Source organism: Artibeus jamaicensis, unplaced genomic scaffold (assembly GCF_021234435.1).
Source record: "Artibeus jamaicensis isolate MK-2021 breed Jamaican fruit bat unplaced genomic scaffold, CSHL_Jam_final contig_704, whole genome shotgun sequence".
Lineage (NCBI taxonomy): Eukaryota > Metazoa > Chordata > Mammalia > Chiroptera > Phyllostomidae > Artibeus > Artibeus jamaicensis.
The window spans coordinates 251479-274445 of NW_026521931.1; the positions used below are offsets into that span (position 1 = coordinate 251479).

At 41.0% G+C, this 22967-nt stretch overlaps 1 protein-coding gene and 1 pseudogene across 1 annotated transcript; both read left to right on the plus strand.

The window, feature by feature from the left end:
• The first annotated feature begins 1321 nt into the window (after positions 1 to 1321).
• Positions 1322 to 2314, plus strand: LOC119054164 (olfactory receptor 2A25-like). The gene has a single exon (XM_037152017.2). It carries the CDS (start codon positions 1328 to 1330, stop codon positions 2258 to 2260), a length of 933 nt encoding a protein of 310 aa, XP_037007912.2. The 5' UTR covers positions 1322 to 1327; the 3' UTR covers positions 2261 to 2314.
• Positions 2315 to 15350: 13036 nt separating this feature from the next.
• Positions 15351 to 16387, plus strand: LOC119054169 (olfactory receptor 2A25-like; annotated as a pseudogene).
• The last annotated feature ends 6580 nt before the right edge of the window (positions 16388 to 22967 follow it).

A 22967-nucleotide genomic window follows, 5' to 3' on the forward strand; every position in this document is an offset into this window, starting at 1 on the left:
AAACCTTTCAAATATTAACTTCTGAGGAAATTTGAATAAAGAATTGATATAGGACCACAATCATGAGTTTTTGTGAGATTCTTATTTTAGTGAAATTCAGATGAGTGACGGATGAAAGAAGGATATGGAGTCAGACAGACAAGGAAACAAAAGCAGTGGTTTAAAGTTACAAGTCAACCTGGAAATACCCACCCTGGTAGAAATACTTTTCTAAAGATTGATAAACCACTGAAAGTAAAGATTTGTGATGAATAGTATTTCTCTGTTAGAGCTAAGCTGTAAAATATGTTAAAAGTTCTAAGGATATGAGTGTATAGTTAAAGCTTTAGCTCTAGCTTTGGGTATTGATCAGTATTTTTAAATCCCAGACCGTGACCCACCAAAAAATCATTCAACCAGCATTTTACTAGTGAAGGAGAGTAGTAAATGATATAGAAAATAACAAGTACTGTGCACACTTGCACATAATAATAGTACAAGTATATGTGTGTGCACATAACTGTGTATGTAACTATATATGTGTGTGTGTGTGTGTGTGTGTGTGTGTATATATATATATATATATATATATATATATATATACCATGTACTTTATCTGCACATACAGGCATACAGTATGAATATTCATATAGGGATAAGTGTGTGACGGGTATTATCTCACCATGAAACAGCATGATGAGAGTAGAACATCTGTGGGTGCAAAAGTGAAAAGACAAAGTTCTCTCCCTAAATCCAGGTAAAGTGGTGGCAGTCTGCCTGCCATTCTCTCAACTTAATTCAAGATGATGCTGCCAGTAAAAATTATGAGGCTGACCCATAAGTCATCAAATGAAGGCACAAATCTGTGAGATCCCCTGATAGGAGGATCTCCCACAGGCTTCTCATCCTCCTTCCCACCCTCATGTGTGGGTGCAGAGCCAAGCCCACAGCCCCCACCCCACAGTGTCCCTGTGCGCACTGGGGGTCAGGACTCCTCCCAGGCAGGCCCCCAAAGCAGACCTGCTGACTGAGGAAAGTGTCCACAGAAAGTGTCCAGAGCAGGAGTGTTAACATGTTAGGAGCTGTGGTGGAACTTTGGAAATAAAGGTAACATTTACCAAACAGTGTAATGGAACACTGGCATTTAATTTATCAAGGTGAAAAAAAATTCATTCTGTGGCATTTGCAGAGCATAGGATTCACTTAGTAACTGATGAACAGGACAGAAGTGTCACTGAGGATGTTTTCTGAGGGAAGGAATGGTGACACACACAGGTCTATTATGTTAAACACGTCCCTTCGGCACTCAGACCTGGTGAGCTAGCTCCCTTGTCTCTTTCCCAGGACAATGGGGGGCAACCAGACCTCTGTCACAGAGTTCCTCCTCATGGGATTCCCACTCAGCCCAAGGATGCAGTTGCTCCTGTTTGGGGTCTTCTCCGTGTGCTATGCCTTCACCCTGCTGGGCAACGGGGTCATCCTGGGGCTCATCTCACTGGACCCCCGACTGCACACCCCCATGTACTTCTTCCTCTCCCACCTGGCCACTGTGGACATAGCCTATGCCTGCAACACGGTGCCCCAGATGCTGGTCAACCTCCTGAGCCCAGCCCAGCCCATCTCCTTTGCTGGCTGCATGACACAGACCTTCCTCTTCTTGATTTTTGCTCACACCGAAGGTCTTCTCCTGGTGGTGATGTCCTATGACAGGTACGTGGCCATCTGCCTGCCCCTTCGGTATTCTACCATCATGAGCTGGAGAGTCTGTGTCACCCTGGCAGTGACTTCCTGGACTTTAGGAATCCTTCCGGCCATAGTACATATGGTGTTGCTGTTACTGTTGCCCTTCTGTGGGCCCCAGACAGTGAATCACTTCTTCTGTGAGCTTCTAGCTGTTCTCAAACTCGCCTGTGCAGACACCCACCTTAATAAGGTTATGGTTTCAGCTGGGGCATTGTCAGTGCTGTTAGGACCAGTGCCTGCAATTGTAATCTCCTACAGTCACATTCTACGTACCGTCCTGAAAATCCAGTCAGCAGAGGGACGCCAGAAAGCTTTCTCTACCTGCTCCTCCCATCTCTGTGTGGTGGGGCTCTTTTATGGCACAGCCATGATTATGTATGTTGTACCCCAACATGGGGACCCCCGGGAGAAGAAGAAATACCTCCTCCTGTTTCACAGCCTTTTCAACCCCATGCTGAATCCCCTGATCTACAGTCTGAGGAACAGAGAAGTCAATGCTGCTCTGAGAAGGAGGCTGGAAAAGGAGAGACCTTCCTGAGAGCCTCACTGATAAAAGAGAACTGAGTATGGAGGGACCCAAGAAGCCACTTCACTAGAGATGTAGACAGGATACAGAGACGAGCTGGCAGGGGTCTCCGATCCATGGCCATGGGCTGCATGCAGCCCAGGATGGCTATGAATGGGGCCCGACAAAATCATACATTTACTTCAAACCTCTTTTTTTTTCTTTTTTGCTCTTCAGGTTTTGTTACTGTTTGTATATTTATTGTGTTGCTCATGACAAGTCTATTTGTTCCAGTGTGGCCCACAGTTGCCAAAACATTAGACATGCCTGCCTAGGGGATCCTTTTTATGTTTTTGAACTTGTCCCATGACTACCTCCCAAGAAAGCCCATTCTGCTCCCTCCCTCTAAGGATGGTGCACAAGGAAATGAGCGCCTCTTCCAGTCTCTGCATGGTACAAGCACTTGTAATATGGTCTTGAGGGATACTGAATACAGGGAATTAACTCATATATTCTATAATCAGGACATGTAGACAAAATTTTATTGAAGAAAATAAGGTATTAGAAGAATATTTAAAATATTGGAGTTGAGACTTGTTACATAGTAATTATTGAAATACTTTAAATTTAGCAATTTTCATCTTCCAAAACTGGCTCTATATTTAAAATATTTGGTTATTTTCCTTAATATATTTATGACAGTGACATATTGTAAGTCATCAGGAACTTAAATTAGGAAGAGCATGAGCCAGAACTTCAAGGGAAAGAGGATTAAGGTGTAACTCTGATGGAACCAATAACAAGGAGAGAACCCTGAGGGATGTCAGGTGAAACACACAGACACACGGAACTTTCTCTGCTGCTGTGTTTCTCTGCCTTTGCAGTGTAGGTAGAGATCCGGGATGGTGGGGACGAGAGGAAGAAGGCGGAATGGATGTAGCTGAGAGTCCTCAGCAGAATTAACATTTTCTGTCATTGGTTTTGTCCATTATCTCTTATGGGAAATGACCAAAACTTAGATCATTCTCGCAAATAAGAGCAGACTGTGTAATTGCTGTGATGACTGTTTGACCAATGATCTGAGAGTATAGAGTATCAGTCACATTGGGGTCAACATTAGGCTATTAGTAATGAAGGTTTTAGCAAATCAAATTTGTGCATATTTTTGAATGCATGGGGGATCAATTACCCTAGCCCCTGCATATTAGGTGGTTTCCCCTGACCCCCTCATTGTCCACAGTCAACTGTGTATGAAATTTCTACTGAAGTGTTAAGACTTATATATAGGTGTGCATCCATAAGCTCCATGTTTGTTGTCAGAAGCAGACATAGAGTGATTGAGGGAGTCTGCCTCAGGCTGGTCAGTTTTTTTAATAGAACATACTTGAGTATTTAGATATGAAATGGAAATGAGTCGATATAAAGTATGTTGATTTATTTATCAACCTTAGAACTTTTTAGAGGAATTCATGTTCATTTTCCAAATTGGTTGCAAAAACAGTTCTGTAGTCATGAGAAGGAGATCATTCAAAGGCGTGAGTACGGTAATTTGGGGCCCACAGTACTTGTAGTTATTCAGGTAAGCTCATTCACTTACTGATGCACCATGCACATTGGTCCATGTACATGGAAGTAGGTTTGCCTTAAAACCCAGAGAAAGTCAGCACCAACTCCAGCAGCAAATCAGCTCTGTAAGACCACCTGGTGATGTATTCACAGTGGGGAACTGGAAGTAAGACCTTTCTGAGGAAGAAGACTGCCAGTCCAGTCACCTTTCAGTATTCTTTATTAAGCCCCTAGTTTCTAACTAGAAGTCTCCTCTGAATGAAGTATTTTAACAACTTGGTTTCTTTCCCAAAGTGTTTTAAGCATTTAAAAAAAAACAACAAAGACCAAGCATGATCAGAACACAAAATGTAAGTATCTTTTTAAGTATTTTCAGAACTCTAAAAATTTCCCAAATTATCAGGACAAATATAAAGTAAATATTAAGAATAAAAAGAAGGTGCAATTATTTGTAATTAAAGTTGATAACTTTTTAAATCTTATTATTTAAAATTTTTTTCACTTAATTTATCGGGATGTACTGCTTAATAAAATTATAAAGATTTCAGCCCTGGCTGGTGTGGCTCAGAAGATTGAGTGCTGGCCTGTGAACTAGAGGATCAGTGGTTCAATTCCCAGCCGGGGCACATGGCTGGGTTGCAGACCAGGTCCTCAGTAGGGGCCGTGTCAGAGGGAGCTACACATAGATGTTTCTCTCCCTCTCTTTCTCCCTCCCTTCCCCTCTGTCTAAAAACAAATAAATAGAATCTTCAAAAAATAAGTAAATTTAACAGGTTTCAGGTTTACATTTATATGTTACATCATCTGTATATTGTAGTGTGTGTTCACCACGCCAATTCAAGTCTCATTCCATCACCGTTGATTCCCCCTTCACCCTCTTCTACCTCCCCACTCCCCTGTCCCCTGTCCCTCTGGTAATCACCATACTGTTCTCTGGTGATTGTTGTCTGTGTCTATGGCTTTGAACTTTTTATTTATATTTACTCAATCTCTTCAACTTTTTCACCCAGGCCTCTAACCCTCTGTCCTCTGATACCTGTCAGTGTGTTCTCTATCTATGAGTCTTCTTTCTATTTTATGGTAGAGCTTTGAGAAAATAGGTAATACCACACAGTACTTTTATTGCCCAGGACAATTTGGTACATAAGAACAGAGATGAACACCACAAGTTAGTTTTGATCCAGTAATTCCCATTTAAAGAATTTATCCAAGGAAATAATTATGTGAGCAAAGACTCTTCTTTGTAGTATTAGTTTGTAGTAGCTAAATATTGAAAAAGCACAAGATTTCCAATACTAGGAAACAGCTAAAAAACATATCTACATGGAACTTGCATATTAAATATCTTCATCAAAGTCGGGTTTGTTGTGGATTCATTGGCTTGCAATATATTTACAATTCATATTAAGTGAAAAAAGTAAGACTACTAATGCCATATGTATAATATGGAATTGCTGACAGAAAACTCACAGTTATGATAAGGAAAAAATTTTCTTCTATGTGCTTATTTGAATTTCAAATCCAACTATGATAAATTGTTTCTATAACAGATATACATATATAATGTATTGTCTATATGGTAAATAAAAATTTTTTGAACACTATAGTTTTAAAAGTGGAAAATCTGTGGAGTAAGTAGAGGTTTATAAATCTGAGCATATACAGACAAGAAAAGACCATGGACTGGAATAAGGGAGAACACAAGAAAAGGGATGGAGTCATGCATTAAAGAAGAAGATGAGACATTTGGAAAAGGGAGGTGATAAGCGTCCCATGAAATAACACATACAGGAAACTGGAACTGGAGGTAGGGACAAGGGTAAGGAATATGCATCACAGGAATAACACGTTTTTGTGGGCAGGTGCGGAGACGTGAACTTGCATCCTTATAGTGCAGCTCTGTTTACACCAAGTTCTCATTTGTGAAGGGAAAGAGCAGGTATTTGACTCCCTCCCCAGGTAGGTTACTTCTGGGGTTTCTATAATAGAAACAATGGCAATACAGCAGAGTGGCCATCCTGAAAACTGTGTTAGGAGAAAGCACCTAAAACTACTGGGTAAAACATTTTAAAAACCATAAATCCGAAATATATAACTGGGCTTTAAAGAGAGTGAGTAAAACTTTCAAAGGACAAAAATGAGGCAGATTCAGCAACTGAATGTGGAGATCTGAAGCCAGCACTGGCTTAAAGTCACTTTCAGTCCCTAAGGTCCCAGGTTGACATGATGGCAATGGCCTATGAGACCAGCCCTCCCTTCTGCAAGGCAGGGAATTAAAGTACAGGTGCCTCCATGGAACTGGGTCCTTTCTGTAGTACCATGAGAGATGCAGCAATAATAATAATTTCTGACTGCTGAGTGGGAACTATGGAGGTCAGAGGTCAGTGATTAATATCTGAGAAGGGTTGAAAAAAGAACTGTCAATCCAACAGTTTATATACAGGGAAATAGGCTTCCAAAATTAAGATGAAATGAACACGTTTTCAAAGAGAAACACGAGTCAAAAATAAAACAAGCAAACAAACCCAAATAACCAAGACCAAATCTTCATTGCCAACAGGGCTGCATGCAAAAGACACTAAAGGGTGTCTCTTTTTCCAGCTAAACCAACAATTCCTGTTGGTAATGGGTAATAAATAAATTTTTTTTCTGAGTTTTGAGAATATTTAGTTTATCATTGGTTTTCAGAAATGTCACTATAATATTGTAGGATCATGGTGTTGTACATAAATGTGTCCTCCTTGTAATTTTCTGAGATTTCTGTGCTCATGGGAGCATATTCTTCATCACAGTTGGGAAATTCTCAGAAATAACATTCTCAAAAGGTGCTATTTTCCCATTTAATTTTCCTTTCTTCTTAACCATATGTTAGAACACTTTAGCACTTTCAAAGACGTTTTCCTGAGTCAACTCCAGTTTTTCCATTTTATGCCTGAATTTGATACTTTCTATTAACTTTCATTTGAGTTCCTTGGTCTTGCTCTGTGTTGGGCATAGCCCTCTGTTGTATTTGATGTTTTTTTTCATTGAAATCATTATATATTGCTGTTTCAAAATGAAACATAATTGTTTTCTTGTAGATTCTAATACTTCACTGAAATATTTTATTTTCATTCTTTATAACTTTGTTTCCCTTTGCAACAAAAATTGCAGTTATTTGAAGTGTCTTTTTTGCTGGTGTTCTATTTCCCTTGTCCCAGTTTCCCCCATTGCTCCCACAGTCCATGTCCCCACCTTGTCCATGTCCATGAGTCATTTATACTTGTTCCTTGACCTTCATCCTCCTTCCCTCCCTATCACCCTCCCACATCCCCTCTTGTCACTGTCAGTCTGTCTCTTGTTTCCATGCCTGTGGTTCTATTTGCTTGTTTGTTAGTTTTGTTCATTAGGGTCACCTTGTAGGTGAGATCATGTGGTATCTGCCTTTCACTGTCTGGCTTATTTCACTTAGCATAATACTCGTCGGTTCCATCCATGTCGTCATGAAAGGGAGGAGTTTGCTCTTTCTTTCTGTTGCATAATATTCTGTCGTGTAAATGGCACGCTGTTTTTTGATCCACTCATTACTGATGGGCAGTAGACTGTTTCCAGCACTTCGCTGTTGCAAATAACACTGCTATGAACATAGGGGTGCATGTGTTCTCTTGTATTGGTGTTTCATGCCTCTTGGGGTATAATCCCAGCAGTGGAATCACTGGATCAAAAGATTGTGCCATTTTTAATTTTTTGAAGAAATTCCATACAGTTTTCCACAGGAGCTGCACAAGGCTGCATTCCCACCAACAGTGCACTAGGGTTCCCTTTTCACCACATCCTTGCCAGCACTTTGTATTTTTTAATGATGGCCATTCTGAATGGTGTGAGGTGGTATCTTCTACTGGTTATAATTTGCATCTCGCTGATGGCTAGTGGTGTTGAGCATCCTTTCATATGCCTGTAGGCCCTCTGTTTGTTCTGCATGGAGAAGTGTCTGTTCAGGTCCTTTGCCCATGTTTTAATTGGATTGTTTGCCTTCCTGGTGGTGAGTCCTGTGAGTTCTTTATATAGTTTGGAGATCAAACCTTTGTCTCAGGTGTCAGTGACAAATATGTGTTCCCATATGGTTGGTTTCCTTTTCATTTTGATGATGTTTTCTTTAGCCATGCAGAGGCTTTTACATTTGATGTCGTGCCATTTACTTATTCTTTTCTTTATTTCTCTTGGCTAGAAGGATACATCATGAAAAATATTACTGCATGAATATGTGAAATTTTGCTGCCTTTGTTTTCCTCTAGGACATTTACAGTGTTACAGCTATGTTTTCAGTCTTTTGTCCATTATGAATTAATTCTGGTGTATGTTTTACATTAGTGGTCTAATTTCTTTTTTTGCATGTAACATTTCAGTTCTCCCAATACTATTTGTTGAAGAGGCTATTTTCACTCCATTTTATGCTCCTGCCCCTTTTGTCCAATATTCTTGACCATAGAGACATGGATTTATTTGTGGGCTCTCTCTTCTGATTCATTGATCTGTGTATTTGTTCTTATGCCAGTGCCAGACTGTTTTGATTACAGTGGACTTGTAATATAGTTTGATATGAGGTATTGTGATCCCTTCTACTTTGTTCTTATTTGTCAAAATTGCTGAGACTATTTGGGGTTGTTTTTGGTTCCTTATAAATTTTTGAAATAGTTATTCTAAATCTGTGAAATATATCATTGGTATGTTTGTTAATAGAGATTGCATTGAATCTATGGCTTGCTTTAGGTAGTGTGGACATTTTAATGATGTAAATTTTCCCTATTCATGAATACATATATTCTTCTATTTATATGTATTTCCCTTAATTTCTTTCTTCAGTGTTGTGTGGTTTTCTGAGCACAGATCCTTTACCTCCTTGGTTCTGCTTATTCCTAAGTAGTATTTCTTGTTGCTGTAGAAAAGGGATTTTTTTCCTAATTTCTGTTTCTGATATTTTATTATTGGTGGGTGCAAGTGCTTCCAACCTGAATATCGACTTTGCATCCCACTATTTTGTAAATTGATTTATTAGTCTAGTAGTCTTTTTTAAATTTTATTTATTTATTTAGCAATTTTTATTTAATTATTGTTCAAGCACAGTTTTCTGTCTTTTACTCCCATCCCAGCCTACCCCTCCAGTACTCCCCACCTCCCTCCCATTTCCACCACCCTTAGTTTTTGTCCATGTGTCCTTTATACTTGTTCCTGTGAATCCTTCCCCTTTTCCCCTGAAATTCTCTCCCCTCTGGTCCCTGTCGGCCTGTTCTATATTTCAGTGTCTTTGGTTATATTTTGCTTGCTTGTTTGTTGTGTTGTTTAGCTTCCTGTTAAAGGTGAGATCATATGGTATTTGTCTTTTAAAACCTGGCTTATTTCACTCAGCATAATGCTTTCAAGTTCCATCCACGCTGTTGCAAAGGGTAGTAGCTCCTTCTTCCTTTCTGCTGCATAGAATTCCATTGTGTAAATGTACCACAATTTTTTGATCCATTCATTTACTGATGGGCACCTAGGTTGCTTCCAGCTCTTGGCTATTGTAAATTGTGCTGCTATGAACATTGGGGTGCATATGTTCTTTTGAATTGGTGTTTTAGGGTTCTTAGGATATAATCCTAGCAGTGGAATTGCTGGGTCAAAAGGCAGGTCCATTTTTAGTTTTCTGAGAAAATTCCATACTGTTTTCCATAATGGTTGTACCAGTCTGCCATTCCACCCACAGTGAACTAGGGATCCCTTTTCCCCACAACCTCTCCAACATTTGTTGTTTGTTGCTTTGTTTATGATGGCCATTCTGACTGGTGTAAAGTGGTATCTCATTGTGGTTTTAATTCGCATCTCTCTGATAGCTAGTGATATTGAGTATCTTTTCATTTGTCTCTGGATCCTCTGTATGTCTTCCTTGGAGAGGTGTTTGTTCAAGTCCTTTGCCCGTTTTTTAATTGGGTTAGATGTCTTCCTAGAGTGCAGTCATGTGAGTTCTTTGTATATTTTGGAGATTAAACCTTTGTCTGAGGTATCATTGGCAAATATGTTTTCCCATACAGTTGGCTCTCTTTTTTATCTTTTTTTTTTATTTTGTCCCTCGCCTTCTCCCCCTCTCACCCCCTCCCCCCCCCCCCCCAACCCCCCTTCCTTGCTGTCCTGTCTCTGTTTATATTTTTTTCCCTTTCTCCCCCCCCCCTTCTTCTCTTCTCTTCTCCTTCTCTTCTTTTCTCTCCTTCCCTCCCCCTCTCCCTCTCCTCCCCTCCTTCTGATCACTTTCATTTCTCTTTTAGTTCTTTTGTTGGCTTTGTTTTTGTTTGGGTTTTTGATAACGTTGTGTTTTTTTTCTGTTTATTTAAACGACCCTGTTCATAGAGCAATCTTGGTTGTAGGTCTTTAGATTTCATGACTTGGAATACCTCTTTCCAGCCCCTTCTTGCCTGTAAGGTCTCTTTTGAGAAATCTGCTGACATTCTGATGGGGACTCCTTTGTAGGTGACTGTCCCCTTAGCTCTTGCTGCTTCTAGGATTCTCTCCTTCATTTTAATCTTGGCTAATGTAATTATGATGTGCCTTGGTGTGTTCCTTCTTGGGTCCAACTTCTTTGGTACTCTCTGAGCTTCCTGGATTTCCTGGAAGTCTATTTCCTTTGCCAGATTGGGGAAATTCTCCTTTATTATTTGTTCAAATAAGTTTTCCACTGGTGGTTGTGCCTTTCCCCCTTCTGGTACCCCTATAATTCGGATGTTGGAGTGTTTAAAGATGTCCTGGAGGTTCCTAAGGCTCTCCTCATTTCTTTGAATTCTTGCTCCGTGACTCTTTTCTGTTTGGCCATTATTTGCTTTCTTCTGGTCCACTCCATTGATTTGAGTCCCAGTTTCCTTTTCATTGCTATTGGTGTCCTGTGCAATTCCATTCATTTCAATTAGTTTCGCCTTCATATATTTGTCTAATTTGTCGGTATAATCAACCAGTTCTGTGAGGATCCTGATCACCAATGTTTTAAACTGTGCGTCTGTGAGTTTTGCTATTTCTTCATCACTTAGATTTATTGGCTCTGGGGCTCTGAGATCCTCCTCTGCCATTCTTGGTCTGTTCGGGCCCTTTAAATGTGAGAAGCGGCGCCTTGGATTCCCAGGTCGCTGGGTTGTGACGCTGTATGTGGGGGCGTGGCCAGAGCGGGGAAATGGTGACCCCCTCTGCCGCTTCTCACAGCTGGGTGCGGAGGAGCAGTGCCTTAGGTGGTTCACCTGGGCCGGGCCACTCAGAGTTGCTGGGTTATGACGCTGTATGTGGAGGTGGGGTCAGAGCAGGGAAATGGCGGCGCCCTCCACTGCCGCATGCCGTGGGGACCTGCCGGCCCAGTCCAACCGCCCACTCTCTCGCCTGTCCACTTGGCCCTCGCACCGCGGCACCTTTTTATCTTAATACTGTTTTCTTTAGCTGTGCAGAAGCTTTTTATTTTGAAGAGATCCCATTTGCTTATTCTTTCCTTTATGTCCCTTGCTCTAGGTGACATATCAGTAAAAATGTTGCTGCGTGAAATATCTTAGATTTTCCTGCCAATGTTCTTCTCTAGGATTTTAATGGTGTCATGGCTTCCATTTAAGTCTTTTATCCACCTTGAATTTATTTTGGTGTATGGTGTAAGTTGGTGTTCAAGTTTCTTTTTTTTTTGCACATAGCTATCCAGTTCTCCCAGCACCATTTGTTGAAGAGGCTATTATTACTCCATTTTATGTTACTGCCCCCTTTGTTGAATCGAGTAGTCTTCTGTTGGAGCATATAGAGTTTTCTATGTACACTATCATGTCATCTGCAAATAATGACAGTATTACTTCCTCCTTTCCAATTTGGATGCCTTTTATTTCTTTTTTCTCATCTAATCACTGTGTCTAGAACTTCCAATACTATGTTGAATAAAAGCGGTGAAAGTGGACACCTTTGTCTTCTTCATGATCCTTAAGAAGAAAACTTGTAGATTTGTCCACTGAGTATGGTATTGGCTGTAAGTTTCTCATATATGACTTATATTATGTTGAGGTATTCTCCCTCTATTCCCACTGTGTTTTTCATCTCAAATGGGTACTGTACTTTAGCAAATGCTTTTTCAGCATCTGTTGATATGATCCTGTGATTTTTATCTTTCATTTTGTTTATGTTGAAGTCTTTATTTGTTCCTATGATTGCCTGTGTTACATCTGGACTTATACTCTTGTCTATTATATTATATTCCTCTAAAGATTATTGAGGTTTTGTGCATCTTCCCTGAACAAGCACTTCCTATGGGACCTTATCACTCCTAGTGAGTTAATATATTTTATATGCTCCTAGCACATAACTTAATCTCTCATGCCAGTCCTCTTCCCAAACTGCAGTGTTGAAGATCAGTGTTTACTATTGCAGGTCAGTGTGAACATCAGTGCCCACTGAATCCAACCTCAGGATAGCAAACTTGGTGTCCCTGAAGTCACTTAAAGGACCCTAAATCTAAGAAAATAGGCTTCAATCTCTATGGGTTTCCCAGTAAAAATAATATTTTTCAGCAGGCAAAGATGGTTCACTCCCTTGGCAGGAACTGGTTCTTCAAGGTGCTCAACTTGACAAGCTCCATAGGGGCCACACACACCACATCATGAAGTTTAAAGCATTCTCCTTGCAGGTACAGAGGTGGGCTCCACATCAGATCAGCTGCTCAGAATCCAGATACTCGGGGACTGTGGAATTGCTCTGTGACACATCCTGTAACATCCGACTTGTCTACCTGTTACATTTTCATGTCAGGAATTTGCTGAGTAGGATCACCCTGACATTTCTCCTGAGTTCTCACTTCTCTACTAGTACCACACACACAGTCACTCACATACTTGCACTCGCACCCTCAGATAACAAAGCTGGATTTGAGAACAGAAGGGCAGGTTTGTTCTGCTCAGTAGGGAAGACATGGAATTGTGGGAAGACACCTTGTAAATTGTCCCCTGGACTCCACAGGTACGTGTCTGGGGAATGGGTGGGCTTTAGGTGGTCAGAGTGTGAAGCCCTCTCATGTAGAAGCCTCCTGAGCTCCCCTGTGTCCTGTCCTCGTGGTCTGGACAGAAGGAGCCTCTGTGACTCATCACCCTGGGACCCATCTCAGGCAGTAGATGCTTTAGCTCCAAGTTCTCCTCTTCCTGTACATTGAAACCCACTAAGAGGAAAATACCATACACAGTGCCCTCCTACCTACACATCATTATATATAAGCTGGTTAATGACTAACAGCAGAGCAGGACTAAAGGTTGACTCTAGTCCTCAGGATTAGAATGAAGAGAAAGACAGCTTTCTGAAGACCCTTTCCTTGCACTATGCTGGTGGTGGGGTTGCTCAGAGTAACATCTGACACCCCAGCTGTCAAAGCCAATGTTTCTCACTCCTCCTAGTTAAAACCTCTCCCTGGTCACATTTATGGGGAGGGCCTGGCTCCACTATCTGTCCTTGTCTCATGGTAGCAACCTGAGAGGGGCATAAAAGCCATCTAATACTGTTGCCTCCTTTTAAAGTGGAAGGTGAAGCTGGAGCTGTTACACAATTTCTCCTTCATGTCTTCCTATGTGAGAACCATGTGCTTCTACCACCTCCTAGAAAGAGCCTTCTTTTATTTCCTTCCCTGTACAGAGGTGCTAACACGTGGCAACAAGAATATTTTATAGGAATTTGATAAAAACTCCCATTGTATTTTTCATGTGTCAGTGAAGCTGGTAGAGGCGCCTGATTCGCTTTTCCTGGTTTGGTGTTTCAGGCTTCCTGTCCGTGGATGGCTGTCCGTATCCCAGGGAGACCCATTGTCAGATCCTAGAATGGGATGTGGCTGCCGTTGCCACTCATCAGAATTTAGGAAAAGCAGTACCTGGTGGAAGTAATGTAAAACAGTTCTACTAGGAAAACAGCTTTGCTGCTTCACTTTTGTACCTTGCATAGTAATCCATGAAAACATGTGTTCTATACAAGACTAAATGTAAATGCATTCTTACTCTCTTTACTTTTTAAGTCACTTTGAGAAATGGTGTTAAAAACTAATGATGCTGAAGTGAAGATGTGTTGTTCTTAAAATTTGAAACTATTGAAACAAATGATAGAGGAGCCAGCTTGTGGGTGCAAGGCTGTCATGAGACTGTTCTGTTTGGATCTATTTGAGAGATGCTGCTCCTCTGTGTCCCCCTGGTTTGTATCCTGGAAGGTGTGTTTATCCTTCATATTTAGAATGAAAGTCCCCCTGAAACTTATCTGGGGCCTCATGTGCGGTGGCCAGGTTGGAGTTTTCTCCATGGTCAGCCGATGGACTGCGCAGTCTGCACAGAAATCACTGGCACTGCCTTTGTGTGTCTGAACTTCTGAGTCACCCCAGCTGCTGCATTGCTGTATTGGTTTATCTTTGCCCCAGTTCCCCAGTGATTTATTTATGTTGGTTTTATAATAAATGTTACTAGTCCGTAGTTTAAGTCCTCTTCCTTCATTCTTTCTTCTCAAGGTCTTTTGGTAATCCTTGACTTTTTTCATTTTCCTATGTGATATCTAGAAAAAGATGAATTTCCACATGATAAAACAACTGGTGGATTCTGACTTGAATTTCATTGAGTGTATAGGCCAGTTTGGAGAGATTTTGAATCTTTATGAATTCCCAATCCTTTGTCATATATATACATTTTTCATTCTGCACATTGACCTTGAATTCAGAGTTTTTATAAATTTGCTTATGAATTTCAGTAGTTCACTTGGAAAAGTTTTTTCTATGTATCCAATTGTGTTTTGTGAATAATGACATTTTATATTCTCCATTTCAATTCTTTTGCCCTTTACTTCTTTTTTTGTCTTCTTGCTGAGTAGTTATTGAGTCAACGTTAAACAGATATTGTGTTAGTGAAGTACATTTTCTGACTCAGAGAAAAAGCTTTTAATGTTGCACCTTGAAATACAATGTTTCTGAAGGTTTGGGAGACACTCTCAGATAAATGTCACTTTGTTCTGAAAATTTGTCGGGGCTAGATCCTGAATTTTTTTTTGGATTGTTCCTTTTATTATTATTGTGTCATAGCTCCCGTATGCCTATAAATGCTTTGAAGTGATCATCAGTTATGCTAATACCAGTTTCTTTATGGCTGGCCATGTTTTTTGTAATTTCATCTTTAACTTCTGGGTGTGTGCATGCCTGTGTGTGTGTGTAAGAGAGAGAGGGCTGGAGAGAAGGTGAGGAAGGGTGAATTTAGGTAATTCAGGAATCCTTTTTGTAAAGATACTGTATCTTGTTTTTTTTTCTCCTACTCTGATTATGTCTGTGTTTTAGTGTCTTCCATAATGTGGTAGTCAATGTAAATATATTTATCAATACCAGATTTTTTGTGTTGTCTGGTTATTGGAAAATTTAGTTTCTTCTTAATTTCTCCTTTGTTGCCTTGTGCCTGGTTTAGGCTTAATCACACTTTCAGTTTTTTCACTTGTCATGTATTCCATGTATGAGAAAAGATGACCTCTGTGTCAATTGCAGAGCATAGGATTCGCTTAGTAACTGACGAACAGGACAGAAGTGTCACTGAAGATGTTTTGTGAGGGAAGAAATGGTGACACACACAGGTCTATTATGTTAAACACGTCCCTCGGGCACTCAGACCTGCTGAGCTCTCTCCCTTGTTCCTTCCCAGGACAATGGGGGGCAACCAGACCTCTGTCACAGAGTTCCTCCTAGTGGGATTCCCACTCAGCCCAGGGATACAGATTCTCCTGTTTGGGGTCTTCTCCGTGTTCTATGCCTTCACCCTGCTGGGCAATGGGGTCATCCTGGGGCTCATCTCACTGGACCCCCGACTGCACACCCCCATGTACTTCTTCCTCTCACACCTGGCCACTGTGGACATAGCCTATGCCTGCAACACGGTGCCCCAGATGCTGGTCAACCTCCTGAGCCCAGCCCAGCCCATCTCCTTTGCTGGCTGCATGACACAGACCTTCCTCTTCTTGATTTTTGCTCACACTGAAGATCTTCTCCTGGTGGTGATGTCCTATGACAGGTACGTGGCCATCTGCCTGCCCCTTCGGTATTCTACCATCATGAGCTGGGGAGTCTGTGTCACCCTGGCAGTGACTTCCTGGACTTTAGGAATCCTCCTGGCTGTAGTACAAATGGTGTTACTCTTATTGTTGCCCTTCTGTGGGCCCCAGAAAGTGAATCACTTCTGTGAGATTCTAGCTATTCTCAAACTTGCCTGTGCAGACACCCACCTTAGTGAGGTTTTGGTTTTGGCTGGGGCAGTATCAGTGCTGGTGGGACCAATGTCTGCAACTGTGGTCTCCTATAAGCACACTCTACGTGACATCCTGAAAATCCAGTCAGCAGAGGGACGCCAGAAAGCTTTCTCCACTTGCTCCTTCCACCTCTGCATGGTGGGACTCTTTTATGGCACAGCCATTATCATGTATGTTGTACCCCAACATGGGGACCCCCGGGAGAAGAAGAAATACCTCCTCCTGTTTCACAGCCTTTTCAATCCCATGCTGAATCCCCTGATCTACAGTCTGAGGAACAGAGAAGTCAACGCTGCTCTGAGAAGGAGGCTGGAAAAGGAGAGACCTTCCTGAGAGCCTCACTGATAAAAGAGAACTGAGCATAGCGGGACTCAAGTCACTTCACTAGAGATGTAGACAGGATACAGAGACGAGCTGGCAGGGGTCTCCGATCCCCGGCCATGGGCGGCATGCAGCCGGGGATGGCTATGAACGGGGCCTGGCACAAAATCATACATTTACTTCAAACCTCTTTTTTTTTCTTTTTTGCTCTTCAGGTTTTGTTACTGTGTATGTGTTTATTGTGTTGCTCAAGACAAGTCTATTTGTTTCAGTGTGGCCCACAGTTGCCAAAACATTAGACATGCCTGCCTAGGGGATCCTTTTTATGTTTTTGAACTTCTCCTATGACTACCTCCCAAGAACGCCTGTTCTGCTCCCTCCCTCTAAGGATGGTGCACAAGGAAATGAGCACCTCTTCCAGTCTCTGCATGGTGCAAGCAATTGTAATATGGTCTTGAGGGATACTGAATACAGGGAATTAACTCATATATTTCATAATCAGGACATGTAGACAAAATTTTATTGAAGAAAATAAGGTATTGGAAGAATATTTAAAATATTGGAGTTGAGACTTATTACATAGTAATTATTGAAATATTTTAAATTTAGCAGCTGTCATCTTCTAAAACTGGCTCTATATTTAAAATATTTTGTTGTTTTCCTGCATATTTCTGTGACAGTGACATATTGTGAGTCATCAGGAACTTAAATTAGGAAGAGCATGAGCCAGGACTTCAAGGGAAAGAGGATTAAGGTGTAACTCTGATGGAAGTGACAAGGAGAGAACCCTGAGGGATGTCAGTCTGAAACACATAGACACACGGAACTTTCTCTGCCACTGTATTTCTCTGCCTTTGCAGTGTAGGTGGAGATCCGGGATGGTGAGGACGAGAGGAAGAAGGCAGAATGGATGTAGCTGAGAGTCCTTGGCAGAATTACCATTGTCTCCCATTGGTTTGGTCACTTGTCTCCTATGGGAAATGACCAAAACTTAGAATGTTCTCACAAATCAGAGCAGACTCTGTAATTGCTGTGACAACTGTGTGACCAATGATACAAGACTATAAATTATCAGTAATAATTTGCTCTTTACAGTAAGAGATGTGAGGTGAGCTGAATAACCTCTTTAGTAAATCATGAAACTCCAAAACTATTATCAATAGAACACAGTTTAAAAAGTAGTCAGAAAGTATGTATAAAGAAAACTGTTTGAAAACTGTCCTCATATTATATACTAAATTAAATACTTAAACAGCATCATAGGGAAATATTTACTTCTGAAAGAATATTTCTTTTGTGTGAGTGAAGAGTTTTTAGAGAAGAAAAAGTTTGGATTTCTTTCTTACAAAGCATTTCTTTTAGAAGGAAGTCTGCTATGTAGATAGACATTACTCCACTTCCCCCCCCCCCAAAAAAAAAGGTTAAAATTGATGATTTTGAATTTTTATAAGACTGATATTTTTACCAAGTTCTGCTCATTGCTAGATGTGCAAACTTATAAATTATACTTAAATTCTTAGGAATTTACATTTACTATGTGTAAAATAGTTTCATTAGGTGAGCCTGCAGGTTTGTAGAGAGGAAATACTGTGTGCAAAATGTTTAGCAGATTACACAAATTTTAACAACAGATCAATAAAGTGTAATTATTAGTATTATAGCCTAGATACATTTATCATTTTTTAAAAATGGAGTATGACTTAAAAATGACACAAAATGAAATTTGCTCTTATACTAGAAAAAGCAGGGATAATACAATGTGTACCTCTTGTGTGATGCAAAATGCCAAGATTTCAACTAACATATGAAGTAAATGAGTCATAGAGTCTTTCCTAGCAACCTCTGTTCTCCAAAGAAATAATATTTAAAAGTACACGTGTAAATACAATTCAGAATTGCAAAAATTTATATCTGTATGTGTCTATACCCAATATGTGCATTCTTTTTGACTTTTTGCATTCAGTACTGTTCATGAGATTCGTTAGGTTGCTATACCTGTAGCTCTATTTCATTCACTCAATTGTTTCATAGCATTACATTCTACAAATCTATCACAGTTCATGGATGATACTTCTGGTGGTACATGTCTGGTTGTCTCCAGTTCTGGCTGTAACACAGAATTCGCCCATGGATGTTATTATGCACCTGCTATGGTGACCATATGGGATCATTTCTGTTGAAATCCTCAGGGAAATTCTGGGTCATGAATGTCCTGGACTTGGATCTGCTTTGGCTTGACCATCTAATAGGCTGTTGGTATCGTGATTATCACCTTTTACTCAGCATTTACACTGTTCCTCACCCTGAGCTGGACGTGGGTGAGACAGTGATGAGTACATACAGCTGACCTTGAACAATGCAGACTAGAACTGCATGAGTTCACTTTTATGCAGATTTTAAAATAAATACTATAAGTGCATTTTGTCTTCCTCATGATTTTCTTAACATTTTTCTTTCACTTTATTGTAAAAGTACAGTATATAGTGCATATAAGAAATATGAAAGGGACCCCAAAAATACAAAATTTATATATAAAAATTGTGTATTCTTACGTGTCTAAATGTCATCACTTTCAAAGTACTCTCTAGTTGATGCAGTGCACTTATTGAGACATTTTTTAATGTCCCAAATTTTGAACTCTTCGAATTTCATTCCTTTTAGCACTTCTGTCTCTCTTGTTTGGCCTCTTCCACAGAGGCAAAATGTTTCCCTCTGAGGACTTTTTCATCCAGAGAAAGAAATTAAAGGTCACTTTGGGCAAGATTCAGTGAATAAGGACAATGGGGCACAGGGGTCTTACTGTTTTTGGTCAAAAACAGCTGAACACTCAATGTGGGGGGGCAGGTGCACCCATAAATCACCTATCATGCAATGGACAAATGTGTTGAAATAGTGTCCAAAAAATTTACAGTGGCTGAATGCAGCCTCTCACAACCATGCCAGCTGGTACACTGATACAGGTGAGTTACTAGAACGCTCTCGTAGTGGGGGAAGCCTGTAGTGCAAGGGACCAGCCCTGCAGAAGATAGTTTCAGGTTTAACCTTTCTGTGCCTCAGTCTCCTCATATGTAAAATGAGGCTATGAAGTGTACCCACTGCACTGTTTTGAAGATTAGATAAGTAAATACAGATAAGCTACTTAGATTATTGCTTGGAAGAGATTAAGTGTTTGATAAGGTCTATTTTATTTTTATTTGGGGCAATAGTTTAGGAAGCAGAACAGACATTGTGGAAAGAATGCTAATCTATGGTGAGAACTAGGGTAGCACGTCCATACCATGATGGTGGGAGAACAATGAAATCTGTAGTGTAATAGCTAGATATAGTGAAATCTGTAGTAAATAGCTAGATATGAAAACTAAGGAAATGTGTACATGTGGAAGTAACTAATGGGATGCTCTTGGTGATGTTGTTTACGAGAGAACAATGGAAAAAATAGAACTCCAGCATTAAAAAAAAAAAAAACAGACTTGAATGGATTAAAATGTGGCATGTCCTTATGAAGGAAAATGTTGTAGCTAGAAAAAAAGACATAGGAAGTGGCTCATAAGATATTACTGAGAAGAAAATGTGGTTTACTAATCAAGAATTCCAAAAATGATGTGCAGTGTGTGCCCATAAAAATACATGCACGTGTAGCACAGGGTGCTTCCGTGAAAGGGGAAGGGAGGAGGGAGGAAGCCCTGGTAAGTTCAGAGAAGCAGAGGAGAAAGTAGGGTCAAATATTAATCAAGTGAAGGTTTAACAGCTCAACAGAGTTGGAGAGAACTGAGACAGGTTTCTTCTGAGTCTGCTGGCTCTCACATTTCACTGAGGATCTTGCATCAAGGCAGAATAACCTTCAGTGGTTAGACATACACACTTCCCCTTTTGTTCACTGTCAGATTTTCTGAGGTCCAGGAGCATCTATGTGGGTTGTCCGGGTTATGAGCACACAAGTACATACACAGGGGAACACGCCCCATTGAAATCTGAAATGTAGGTAGTTTCAGATCCTGATGTACGACAGAGTGTGCCTATGGAGCTGGGGTTTATTTGATGTGAAAAATCATGAGGCATCCAAGGGCAAGGCAAAGCTTCTGGATCAGATCAACATCATCAGCCTGGCCTTTTGCTGTGAGGGTTGTCATGGAAACAGCAGGGCTCGGCACCCAGAGCCAGCCAAAGCAGCTGTGATAACTCTGCATAAAACATGTTTACCATTTGGAGCGTTCTGCTTATGTTTAACTGAGACTTGGTGTGCTGAGGCCACGGGGTCACTAAGAATCAAATAAGAAAAATGGGCAATCATAGTTAGAACTTTAAGAACTCTTTGTCCAGGAGTGTACGGATTGCATGTTTTCTGCATCTCTGCCTTCTTCCTGAGTCCTCCAACTCCTTTCTCACTTACCTCATATTTTCTGTCTCATAAATGTTGCATTGCTGTTTTTAGGATAAAGTAATTCCTCTCTAAATCAGAATGCTAACATGCTCTCATCTACTCATCTTTAACACACATGTCTCCACCATCTGCCAAGACGGGGTCCTTCCATTGGTCATAGGTGCTCGGTGACATGTTTCCCCTCCACTTCCCCCTCTGTGTCCTTCTCTGCACCTGCTTCCCCAGGGCAGTGCCTGACCCTCTGCAGGTGCTTGACGTTCTTCATCTTCCTGTCATAGCTCAAGTACAACATGGCCTCCCTGTCTTGTTTAGACACTTTTCGGGCTTGAAACATTCCTCCATCTTCAGTGATGTGATTAGGTGTTTGTTTTTTTTTTTACTTTATTTTATTTTTTCATTCTCCTCATTCAGTTTAGGCCACACCTCCTCCAGCAACCTTAGGCACCAGGGCCTCCCACTCCTGCCAGGGGCACAGCCGGAGCCCTGTGTCTCTTCCCCGAGCTGGAAGGAGCAGGCATCTAACTCTTCTTTGTGTCCCTGGAGTCTGTCGCAGCCCCTTGGCATACAGTGAGAGCTTCATTAACATTATTACTCCAAATGCAACTGAATGAAGGCAGAGTTTGTGCTTCTGAGGAAACAGGAAAGGGACAGAGGGACAAAGAAGTTTCCTGGGGGCTGTGGGGGGTATGTCTCCAATATTCTAAACGTCTTGGAAAGGTTCCTTAAAAGAAGAAACCAAAAGACTCCCCGGTACAATTCTGTGGCTGTCACTAACAGACTCGACAGAGACCCAGCTGTGAATTACCTGCTTTAGATGGCACTACAATCATAAGTCACTCAACAGACCCAGCAGCTTTTTAAAAATCAGCAGTGCACGTGCTGCTGTCACTGAGCAGAGAAAGAAAAAAGATTTATGGAGAGAGAGGCAGCAGTGTCGGTCATTAAAACTCCATGTGTTCAAAAGGAATGATATTTAATTCCCTTACAATACACGAAACACACACTGACTGCGGTTTTCTCTAGTTGCTGTCCCGTCATCTTTGTTCTCTTTCCCCTGCCCTCCGCTTGCACCCACTCTTCACCGATGCCTGAAGTCCTTCATCACCGTCACCAGTGTTCACCTTCAAACCACCAGAACCTCCACGGGGAACATGCTGTGATAACCTTCCAACCGATGGCCCTATTTCCTTCCTGTCATTTTCATGGAATAGCCGCGCCTCCAGCAGGACGTTTTCTTATAAAACCCCTGTTTAGAGGTGTCATTGATGTGCACATATTTAATGTATATAACTCATGAGACCATCACCACTACGAAGGTCATAGGCGCATCCGTCACCCCCAAAAGTTTCTCCCGGCCCCTTTTCCTGTTGTTCCTATTCATTGTTATTTCCGTAATGAGAGCACTGAACACACCATCTATCATCTTAGAAGATTTCAAGTGTACAATGCAGTATTGTCAGTTCTAGGCACTATGCTGTGTAGTAGATCTCCTGAACTTTTCTTTTCTTTTGCTTTTTTTTTTTTTCATGATGGAAACTTTGTACACTTTGGCCATCAACTCCCCCATTTCTGCCGTCCTCTGGCTGGCCAGTCACCACACTACTCTCTGCTACTTACTGTGTCTGCGACTATTTCACAAGTGAGATCACACTGCCTTTCTGTGAGCACCCACGACTTTTACAGACACAGCTCTGATTATGCAACTCTGTGTGGGAAGTCTTCGATTTCGTCCCGCTGTCTACAGAGCAAAGTCCAAAGACCTCGAATGACATGCAGCGTCCTTCACTGTCCTCTTCAACACGCTTTTTTCCTGACGTGACACAGCGACGTGAACCCATTGTCCGAAATTCCTCCAAAATATCCCAGTTCCCAGGAAGAGCAGTGCTGACTTCTGCAGCTGAAGTGATATCTGTACCCTCTGATGTTCCCATTTTTCACTTGTATTACGGGTTTTTAAAATGCGTGTGTCTCATTTTCCTTCTAAGAGCATCCGTGTATGATTTGTCTTTGTGTAGCCTCAAATACTCTCATATAGCTGTGTACGGAGTAGGTGCTCAGTGAATATTTGTTAAATAATGTATTTTGGATTGATTTTATAAACATTACTCCAAATAATGTTTTTGGGGGGATATTCATTAAATTATTTATAACCAAAATAGCTCTCCAGTGAAAAAATAGAAAAAAAATCAATGAATCTCTATATTTTATTTT

Coding starts and splice junctions, on each gene's coding strand:
- LOC119054164 (XM_037152017.2), top strand. CDS start 1,328: ATGGGGGGCAACCAGACCTCTGTCACAGAGTTCCTCCTCATGGGATTC.